The sequence below is a fragment of the Egretta garzetta genome, unplaced genomic scaffold (genome assembly GCF_000687185.1).
Source record: "Egretta garzetta isolate BGI_Z169 unplaced genomic scaffold, ASM68718v1 scaffold404, whole genome shotgun sequence".
Lineage (NCBI taxonomy): Eukaryota > Metazoa > Chordata > Aves > Pelecaniformes > Ardeidae > Egretta > Egretta garzetta.
In genome coordinates this window covers 1,606,319-1,617,664 of record NW_009259323.1, presented here as the reverse complement: position 1 = coordinate 1,617,664, position 11,346 = coordinate 1,606,319, and the positions used below count along the sequence as shown (strand labels likewise).

The window sequence follows — 11,346 nt, the reverse complement described above, 5'->3', positions numbered from 1 at the left end:
CATTAAATTTTTCAGCAGGAGTTAAGCAACAGGTCTAGGTAGACAAACAAGTTTCAACTTTAGCAGCATAGTGCTTAACAATGGAAACAACACAGTCTGCATTTAAAAGTTGTGCACAAAAAGCAGATAGCAATACATTACCATTCCCATGGCTCCATCAGGTATCATAGCTCCAGGACCAGTTGCAGGAGGTGCAGCAGCTGGGACATTGGTACCACCCATAGCTCCTCTATTGTTCATGCCAATGGTACCTGGAAAAGAAAACTGAAGAATAGTCCTGGCAGACACAGTGACTGGAGCCTACTCCTCACTCTAGAGCCACAAGACACCGTGTAAGCTCCCCACAATGTTATATTCAGGGACAGAGTCCTAGTCTATTAACTAGCTTTGCACTGTTAGGTAAAGAGAAACTGAACTTGCATTCCAGTACCATCTGAAACCACAGCAGGCTCTAACACCACCTTCATTAACCACTAAGCCCCCATCGCTTTTTCACTTGCTCTTGCACATGTGGTCTGAAACTCTAAACCACGCAGTCAATCTTGATTACTGTATCTCCACATTTTATTTCCTGAGCTCAAGGTCTAGCACTACATGTTGTACCAGTTTCTGTATCAGTACAAACTTTGGAAGCACACTATGGGTCTGATAGAACTTCAGTCAAGTCTTTTCCTTACTGAACTGAGTCTTTCACAAATCTACAGTACTGCCTCGTACCCAAATTTTGTTGTTTCCTGTCACTGAACTGGGAGAAGATTACTATGACTGAGTTTCTAATTACAAAGCCAATAAAAAAAGACTACTCAAAAAATGTACAGATTTTGTAAAGGAGGAAAGGAACGTGCATAGAAAAAAAGGTGGCCACAGAATACTCTTACCTCCCATACCCATCTGTCCCATTCGCATGTCTGGTGGCTCCCTCTGGAAAAAGAGAAACTCATTTCAAATGATAAAAGAATCAGGCTTTTAAAATGTAATTGCAAAAATTCAATGAGTTCTGAGGCTCTACTACTGAAAACCATGTAGAAAAGTCATTCCACGGTAAATTTCAAAAGAAATCTGAGCTACCTTCACACAGTTAACTGCTGAACAAACAGGTCTTATTTAAAATATCTCATTCTGAACAACTTTTTTTTCACCATCATGGTAAAACATCCAGCAGCAAAGCTGTGCGTGCAGATTTTACTAACAGCAGCATAAAGAGATATCTGATATCTGGATGGAAAGATCTGCTGAGATTAGCTAGAATTAGTTCACTTGCATTAAAATACCAGTTAGTGAATTCAATTTCTCTTTTGTTAACCAAGCATAGAGAACACATCACAGATCTTGCTCACTGCAAAGCTAGTGACATCTCCTCACTTTTTCCACAGTGAGAACTGAAAAACAGATTTCAATTCATCTGTAGTCTCAGTGCCTCTGTTTATCATATGAAGACACTATTTAAAGAAATCAGGAGTTCTGCTACGGAGAGTAATATTCACACATTTAAGTCAGTCACACAGTTTTGGCCCTTTTGGCTTAACATACATTTAGCTATTTTGCTTAGGGGTCAATTTTTCATTAAGATACATAAACACTTGCCACCCAGTTGCATTGGTGCCATTATACCACCTCGATAGCACTACAGCTGCCTCCACAATAGAAAGTTGCTGGAATTGGGAATTAATTGTAAGACAGTTCTTCACAGAACTAGAGATAATGCTATTAAAAGACAGGTTACCACACATTTTACATTACAAGAAAATACTTGACCAACTGACTTAAGTACAAGCAATTATCATGCCTGCAGCAGTGCCTCAAGTTGGGATCATTTCATCTAAGCATGACTAAGACAGACTGCAGGCTAGGGATATAGCCAGGTGTATGACCAAAACAGGGTTCTGCAGCAGTACTTCAGGACAGTACATGTTCATTACTGTTAGAATAAAATTAGTTAGCATACATTCTTCTGAACAGCAAGACAGGTAGTGAAAGTCCTACATGAACAGCAGTGGGACAGTAACTGGGGTATTTATATTTTCCAGACTAAACTGTATTAAAATTGGAGGGAGTTAATAATTTAGGGCAGAATGCACTGAAGATGTAGAGTCCCTCAACCAACAAGTTAAGCATTCACAGAAAGCCCCATGCTGTGGAAGGGCACAAATCTAATGTCAGTGTTCAAATGTAGTGGGAAGGTAGAAGCACTCATACCGCATCAGCAAAATTCCCTTTAAAGCCTTCCTGCTGGCGTCTCATCATCTCTTCTTGCTGCCTTCTCATTTCCTCCTCACGGCGCCTGCGTTCTTCCTCTTGCCTGCAAAAAAGGTCCACAGATGCTCAGCACAACATACACCAACCATTTGCATCACAGTGTTGCAGTGCTGTCTAATGAGTCTTATTTGGAAACCTACAATTTTAAGAATATTATTTTGCAAAGGCTGTAAAGTATTAGGTACCTCATGATGAAAACAAACACGTATGCACACCAAGACTTTTCCAACACTTTCAATTTTAAGGAGTTTATTATAAAACCCAACATGAATACACCTATGTGTGTGTCTCTTGAGGAGCAGCTAAGGAAATTGGGATTGTTTAGCCTGGAGAAAAGGAGGCTCAGGGGAGACCCTGACACTCTCTACAACTACCTAAAAGGAGGTTGTAGCCAGTTGGGTGTCAGTCTCACTTCCCAAGCAGCAAGTGATAGTATGAGTTAACAGTTGGACTTGATGATCTTAAAGGTCTTTTCAACCTAAATGATTCTATGATTCTAAGTTGCGCTAGGGAAGGTTTAGATTGGATAAGAATCTAAGATACTAACTGAGACCAAGTTACCCCTCAAATGAAAAGACAGATCCTAGAATGGGGTTTCCCAATATGCAGCACTGAAGCCACCAAATCACTGCACAGATTCTGATTTTTTCTATCTGCCTCAGTCAAGGAGCTAAACTGAGACACAGAACTGAAAAAACACCCCAAATACTAATCAGTGGAAGAAACTCCTAACTCTTCCATCTTAAACCAACTGTACACTCTCCCTGTAAACAAAAAGGCCCAAAATAACAGCCACACTTTAGGTAGTGATTAAATTAAAATTGTCACACTGAACAATTAGGTGCACTGAAGAAGCGTTTTCATTCCATAATATTATGGATTCAAGCATTTCATAACCCCCTTACCTGAGTTCCAACTGTTTACGTTTTTGTACTTCTTGGTTATGCAGTTCCTCCATTCTCCTCAGCTCTTCCTGGCGTCTCATTAAATCTGTAAAAGACAACAGTAAAAAACCCCATCAAACTCATCTCCCATGCCACCTCCTGAACTGGAACCATAACACACAAGTGAATAACAGAGCCTCCAGCAATACAGTAACATCTCTCCAATCATTTGCCACTACCACGCTTGGTTACAAGTCAAGCTGCTACACCACGGCTCACCTCTAGTGGGCTCTATCTAGTCTACTGAGTTACCACCCCTGGATATTGCAGGGCCACGTTCTGATACTGCATTTATCTTTGAGTGGTACCTTGCCGCATGAGCATAACTTGGTGCTCATGGCGAGCTGCTTCCATTTCCATTTCCAGCTTCTCTCGAGCTTCCTTGATGTTGCGGTCTACTTGTTCTTGCTGCTGCTTCTCCATTTCTATTAGAGCCTTCCAACGCATGGCATATTCGTACTCAAAGCTGCCAGGCTGTGCAAATCGAGGTGGCTGCTCACGCTCCCTGTCAAACAAGGAAGAGCTAGTGAGTGCTTCAACAGAGCAAGAAGGAGCCAAAAGAAATACATTTACTTGTTAGATGCAATGGCAGATCCTTGTAACAGTCAGAAATGCATTTCTTAGTGCAACAAATACGGAACCAGTCTGTCTTCTACTTTCTCACAAATAGCTATGCCTGAGATACCAGTTTGTCTGCTCCTCAGGAATCTTCTTATTGAAAGGAGAAACTTAGGCAGAATCCTCCTGCAGGATTAATTATACATGGAAACTGTGTCCTGCCCTCCTCCATAACAAGCAATGACACTGCTTTTGTAAGACACCAGAAGATTATGGGTAGACATTTAGAAATACTCTTGAAAGAAATAGCCTTTGCTCCTGGTGTATGTCTTATGGACAAATCCATTCCACAAACAAACACTGCCAAAACGTGTATTTATTTCACTAATCTCTGCAGTCCCTGCACCTGGAGCACATGACTATTCCTAATGCAGCCTCCCAGCTCCTGAAGCTCTCATCTTCCTTACTTGAAAAATTCATGAGCTCACATGGTTTACTAATTCCCACTGCTCAGATCCCATGATACCTGCTTACACTGGGAAGCTTTCAAAGACCATGGCCTTATACCTGGATAGCTCTACAATCTCTTAATGTTATTCACATAATTCCTTAAGTTTTCACTATGGGTTCAAATCTGTTTCTTCTACAGACTTTCCACAATACTTAGAGCAAGTAACTTAGGTCTTTGCTTTGGCTTCTCACCTGAGCAAGGGGAGCTCACATTACCTCAAACTGACACAATTTTTTAGTCCAACAACTGAAATAGACTTATGAAAAATATGTGAAGGCTGCCAGTCTTATCCAGCAGCGTGGATCCAAACCCACTGCTTTCTTTCAGCTAACCATGGCAAGAGAACAGCGTATGCAATTCTCTTTCCAGTCAGGCCACATTTACAGAAAAAAGGAGGACCTTTAGTAGCACTGATGAGCCACCCTCCTAAGACTGAGGCAGGCAATGTCCTAGTCCACAGGTAGTCTCATCTCCTGTCACATGGCAGGCACATACTTGTGATATTGCTGGTTTTTGATGACTAGTTTCTCTGGTAGTCCCTCTTCATCATCATACTGATCCATGGGCTCCACAGTGACAGGCCGAGGGAATCTGCAAAGAAAAGATGAGGTGCTTTCAAGAAAATTCGTGAATGCGCTTGCAGTGTAGGAAAGCACATATACTGAGTCTGAACTTATAAAATACTGCTTTTAGCACTGCTCAAAGAAGTTCAGAGCGGGTTGGAATCTCAACCAAAGTGAAACCCCAAAATAACTTTTAACACTTTTTATTTCTTTCCAGAATAGGAGCTGAACTGCTAATCAAAATCTTTGTTGAATCCAAACCAAAACTGTACTGAAAGAAGCATACTTGCAGTTACCGGTTCAAATTAACAGCTTAACTGGAACCTGACATCCTCCAGTAGGATCTACTCAGCAGTCTTGTAGTCCTTAGAGCCTGTTTTTTCTCCCTTTCCTCCCCTGCTACATGTCCAACCATGGGCTGCACAAGTCCTTGTGTGCCTTTTTATATCTGCGTAAAGTGAAGAGTAACTACACTGCTCCTCACTGGAGGTTGCTCACTGTACCATTCAGTCATACTCTCCTGGTAAGACCATCATGTGACTTTATTGCCAAGCAGCAGTGCTCTGTAAGTGCCTGAACTCCCCCTCTCCCTCCCCCGCAAGAAATCCACTGGTGCACTTCACAACACAGACACTGCACATGTGTGCTTCTGTCCCCCTGGTTTCTGTGTGCGGAAGAAAGTATTTAACAGAAGTGTCCCCAGTCTCTGAATTAGCTCCCTGCCACAGCACTGACATTGCTCTTCCTCAGCACAAAGCAGCACCACAGCTTCTCATTAGGCTCCTCAGCTCCATTTGCCAGAGCTGGGGAAATGGAAGAGAAATGATCACGCTATGCCAAGTGGCACCCAGACTCCAGGAGGAAGGCTGGATATGAGAGGCTAAAAATCTCTCTTCTCAGCTGAAGATCCACAATGTAGCTTTTCACTTCGATGTGACATATTCCATTATTAATAGTCTTATTTTCCGATGTGAACCAATTCCAACCAGTTTATCTATCTGGCACTGTCATGAACTAGGACAAACCAGAACAAATATCATCAAAACCAAAACAAAACTAGAAATAAACAACATACTGGTTTGTTGTCCTAGATATCAGAATCTAATAGCCTGATCACTACAAAAAGGTTGAATGTTACCCTCAGGTGCTCTCAGTTACACACTGGTAGTGATTAGTTTTGCATGATCACTTAATTTGTTGTCACAGTTCTTTCAGGATACAGACTTCTGAATCAGCAAAAGCTCCCTAACAGCAATCCTCCTACAGACCACTACGCGCTATGCTGGTTATGCCTGAAGAGTCTCAGGGAGAAAAACAGATATTAAAAAACCCAACAAAACACTTGCTTTTTGAAACTGAACGTGCTTGTGTACAGCTGTGTCATATGCAGGCCTCCAAAAAAAAGGAGACGAGTGAGAAGCAAAAAGCTTATAAAATTATTTTAGAAATTAGCAATATATGGTCCCAATTTCAAGAAGTATTCTATTCACAAATTCTAGGTGCACACACACAAAATATACAGTAATTTTTATTTCCAAGAGACCAAAAACTGCTCCCTCCCGAGTTACAGCAACAATCCATGCTCTGTGGAATGCATCTAGAATTCGTCATTTACTTGAGCAAGTTCACATAATTATGCAAGAACATGCTTTGCTGACTTATGACATTTCAAGCACACGGAAAACAGTTTATTATAGTGAAAACTCCAAACAATCCAATCTATCTGATCAGCTTCTCCAACAGATCCCATGCCCGTAGTTGTGGATCAGCAGTGCGTGCTGCTGAGCAGAGTCCTATCCCAAGACTCACCTCTGAAGCAACCCAGAGTGCATAATTAACAAACTTGAGCTTTGTTTCCAACAAATTATATGGATGGACTCTGAAATAGCTCCTGCTTCTTAAAGGCTGCTTTAATTGCCCTAAGAAGGCTTTATCGAGAAAGAGCTTACTGGGAAGTTTCATGCACTTACCCCACTAGCAGCTTCCCAGAAGAAAAGTTTTCAGACCTGAGTTTCAGCACAGACTCACTCTTGTTGGAACTAAGCTAAGTAAAGTTCTCCCCAGACAACTCACCTACCACCTCCTGCCCCGTATATCATCTGTCCCGCTCTAGTGTTAAGAAACATTGCTCACAAGCCAATGCCACCCATCAACCTGCACGCATGCCAGTATAGCACTTCTTGTCCTCCACACTTACGTAGTTAGCAGGAAAGACCCATCACTACATCTATCCAGGGCTTTCCTAGCAGCAGGCTTCCCTGAGAACTCCACAATGCCTTTCCCAGAGGATCGTCCTCTGTCATCCACAATAACCACAGCCCTTTCCACCTGGCCAAACACTGAGAAGGCTTCCTCCAGGAGCTCATTGGACACAAACTGAGGCAGGTTCCTGACTGTCAGCGATGCGCTGTGGCATGCAAAACGCACTCTTAGCTGCTTCCCACGTAGAGGCATGTTGTCTAGTTCCACCTTTGCAATCTCTGCCAGAGTGCGAGTTTCCTGAAGATAAAAAAAGTTATCATTAAAACTCTCAATGTAGTACAGAATCAGCGAGTCACAGTCACAACAGAGTCACAAGCCTATCTCTCCTGGACAATTACTTCACAAATAATCCTCCCATAGCATGGTAAAAAGTGTCCTAACAAACCATAGCTATTCTCTATTATCAATGACACTAGCTGAATAGGCAGGTACCGTTTGGGGGGAAAGAAAAAAACCGTATCAGACGTAAACTTAATCCAACAGCTAGTATGAACTAAGCAAACAATTAAATGATCATTATCTATCAGATATAATAATATTAAGGCTACAAAGCATGCCTCTCTTTCAAATAAAAACATAAAAAAAGATAAAAATCAAGATTCAACTACTAGCCAAGTCTGATAACCGTAAGAGGAAATGCTGATTGTATGACAATCAATGAAAGACATCCTATGCCAAGTTTCACACCTTTCCACTCATTTCAGTCACTACCAAGCAGCTACACTACAGCAAAGCACCCTAGACTTCTGTGCAGGAACCTCATGCTCCATCCGCTCACCTTGGGGCTTTCAGAAATGTAGTATATGAGCCAATAAAGTCAGTAGCTACCTCCCTCCTAGCCACACTTCAACATGATCATCTGGAGATCCCCCACCTCAAGAGTATTCATCACTCCAGTAATACTGCATGACAACCTATATTCATAGAAATTTCATGTTCACACCCTTCCAGAAAATAGAAGTCCTCCTTGTCTATAATAGCATCTTCTCTTTCCGTGTTTTACCAGCTGACTTCAGAATAACTTTATCAGATATCTCTTAAATCCTGCCATAAGCTGCTTGAATTCACATTCCTTCTCATAACAATCTCTAGACAAACCACTCATATTAGCTGAACCCATACTCCAGATCACTAAAATCAGCAGAAGGCTTAATTAGAAAGATATCTGAACATCTACTACTTCCAATTAGCAACACCCCTTCAGTGTGAGTCATTGCCACAAAAACACCCCAAAGGTAGCAAGTCACTCACCAGCCTGATAAATCCAAAGCCTTTGTCTTTGTGTATGAAGACTTCACCTGCCTTGCCATACTTCTCAAATAACTTTCTCATCTCTTCCTCTGTAATATCTGGGGGCAGATTCCCCACAAACAGGCGGCTTCTTTGGGTGAAGGTCTTTTCACCAGGCTTCCGGAAATTCTTCAGGTCAATAGTCAGGCCTTCATCTGAGGGGAATAAGGTACACAGCTGCTCTACAGTTGGGGGGATAAATGCTATTAGGTTTCATCACAGTGAACATAGAGACATAGGACAATATAGGTAACACCACCCATTCACTTTGGTCTCAAACCTCTCCAGCTATCTCTACAGCAACAAGGGGATTTTATTTCATAATGGGCTCATATTCTCTTTAAAGAAAACATGTGTTTGGACTTCAGTGCTCATTAACCCCAGCGAAAGATATTCTAGAACTGAAGAAAAGATGAACACTGCAGCTTGAAATAATGTGAGAGATTTCATTCAACTTTTGGAGATCTGGTAAAGATGACTGGCCCACAACAAAATCAACTGTAGTCACAATACAGGATTTTGCTATTACAACCTGAATAATTATAGAAAAGCCACACTTCAGCCAGCAACCAGATTTTTACTCAAAAAACCCCCACAAAACCCCAGGTGTCTAGAAAAATATGCAAACGAGAGGAAATTTTGCCCAGACAGAAAATTTGAGACAGCTGTCATTCTATGAGATGGGATTTGGGTTCTAGAGTCTTTGATTCCAAGCTGAAGAGAAGGCTGGAATGGTGAAAATAGCGAAAAAACCCACCCCAAAAGCCAACCATACAGGTGAGACCTCAGAAAAATTACAAATTTCATTACAAAAGTCTATATAAGTAATGCTATATGTAACACTAATAAACAGGACAGATTGTAGGAAGGAACATTCTCAAATCCCCACATGCATATACAATCTTTAACCCTTAATTTCAGCAAGAGTCCAGTATGATCCTGGAAGCTCTGCTATATGTCAGACACAGGGGTGGCTTATCATTACTTTACGTTCCCGTGTCCCATTTTCTTATATATATATATATGGAACTTCCACACACAGGACAGCTAGCCATAGAAAGCAATCCCTTGGCTTTGCAGAGGACATGCCTCACGGCCACAAACATGAAACGAACTATGAACATGAGTGGCTTGATTCAGGCTACAAAGCATGGCACTAACCAGGAAAGGCTATTCATGTGAAGACAACGCATGCAAGACAGGCAAAGACAACTCTTTTATAAGAATAAGCACACCTCTGTGGCGGAAAAAAAAAAAAAAAAAAAAAAAAAAAGACTGACTGTATCTACAGAAGAGTAGTGTAAGTTATCTACTTCACAGAGCTAGGGTGCACAAGTGACGTGTTTGGTCTCGTGAACTTCTTCACACCATTATCTGAGGTATTTGGGGATCAGTTCCAAGGCCTGTGAATACACTAGGAGGGACTTACAGCAGAGTTATACCACCATCACTGTTCTGCCTTAAGTATATTCACTCAAAAGAATCTGAGATACAGTCACTCACTATAAGCTGATCCCTGTGAGAATACCACAATACAGTTGTAGTGTTGTATTGTTTCCAACCTGACTGGAAATGAACCAGTCTGACACCCTTGTCTATTATCTTCTATGAACTGATAGCGAGCCTGTTTAACAGGGTCACCTAGTAAAAATACGCAGGAATTTTTTTACTATCCTAGTATCTCTGCACGCGTGTGTATATTAAATCTGCAACTTTGACATAAAAAACACACAGAGGAATAATGCAAAATGCACGTGACTTCTATACACTTTTGTTTTGAACAGCCAAAGTGTCCAAATGTAAAAAAAAAAAAAAAATTTCTAATGTAACTAAAGCACTTCCTGCCCCTTCCTTACTGCCATACTTCTAAACTATCAAGTTAGATCAGTTGAGGCCCCAGAAGCCATGAATGTGCATTGTCTCAGCTCACAAGCACCCACTCTGTATCCCAAGTAAGAGAGCTACAGTCCACACTGTTTAAGAACAAACCCGGAAACACACTAGATTAGAATAACAGCCATCATCAATGTCAGCTGGTACTCGAATGCTGAAATATTAAGTAAAGCTGGGTATCCCCTGGTCCTTCCCACATACAAATTTACTCTTAACAGGTAACTGCAGATTGCTGTAACAATGTTCTTACTACAACTGTATCGTTACAGATAGCAAAATTTATTTCACTAGTACTTAAGGAAACCTGTGTTGAGAAGCCATCTGTTATGCTTGGGGGAAAAAAGGGAACAGATCCAAGAGAAAACAGGGCATCTCGTATTTGCAAGATTTACAGAAACACTGTTAAAGGTTCAGTGACTTCCAAACACTTTAAGCGAGGTTTTCTTGGGACTTTGAGACAAAAAAGGAGCCTCTGCATCACTGCCCAGTTTCGGAAACACAAGAAACTTACAAACAAACCCCAGTCAAAACTATGGGAGCTGCATGCATCTTTGAGTAGACCGAGTAAAAAAAAAAAAAAAAAAAAACCAAAAAACCAAACACAACTAAAACCACTGTGTCCAACATTGGAAAAAACTGACTGTTGCAGGCGAGCAGCGAACGCAAATCGCGGTTTGCTTAAGGACACGAATTTTTATTGTTTAAAATGGTTCTGTTTGTTTCCGCCAGGACCTGTTGCACCCGTATTGGCCGGCGGCGGACCGGGACGCGAAGTTACCCTCCGCAGTGAGGGCGGTCGCACAACGCCTACCCAAAGCGGGGCCGGGCGGCCCCCCGCGGCGTGCCCGGGACTCACTCTGGCTGTTGGCCTGCTGCCCGTTGGCGGGGATGGACGGCGGCGGGTGCTGCTGGTGCTGGTGCTGTTTCCGCGGAGCGTGGTTCTGCTTCTCCATGTTGAAGCCCTTGTTGCCCTGCATCTTTCCCACCTAGAGGCAGACACGCCCGGTCGGCCGCGGCCCGGAATACGACCCCGACTCCCGGCCGCGGCCCCCAGTCCCCGGGCGGCTCC

General features: G+C 42.2%; 1 protein-coding gene across 4 annotated transcripts in view; it reads right to left on the bottom strand.

The window, feature by feature from the left end:
• The window catches only part of NONO (non-POU domain containing octamer binding), a 13,697-nt gene extending 2,381 nt beyond the window's left edge, over positions 1 to 11,316 (bottom strand). Inside the window, exons 1-9 of one of the 4 annotated variants that reach the window (XM_035892162.1) lie at positions 11,089 to 11,316; positions 8,346 to 8,566; positions 7,030 to 7,331; positions 4,765 to 4,860; positions 3,509 to 3,705; positions 3,162 to 3,246; positions 2,197 to 2,299; positions 879 to 921; positions 142 to 251 (exon numbers count right to left, since the gene is read on the bottom strand). In XM_035892162.1, coding sequence (XP_035748055.1) covers positions 142 to 251; positions 879 to 921; positions 2,197 to 2,299; positions 3,162 to 3,246; positions 3,509 to 3,705; positions 4,765 to 4,860; positions 7,030 to 7,331; positions 8,346 to 8,566; positions 11,089 to 11,254 — 1,323 coding nt within the window. In that variant the 5' untranslated portion in view covers positions 11,255 to 11,316. The remainder of the gene's footprint in view (positions 1 to 141; positions 252 to 878; positions 922 to 2,196; positions 2,300 to 3,161; positions 3,247 to 3,508; positions 3,706 to 4,764; positions 4,861 to 7,029; positions 7,332 to 8,345; positions 8,567 to 11,088) is intronic. The other 3 variants (XM_009636590.2, XM_035892163.1, XM_035892164.1) reach the window with 3 other exon arrangements.
• Positions 11,317 to 11,346: the final 30 nt, after the last annotated feature.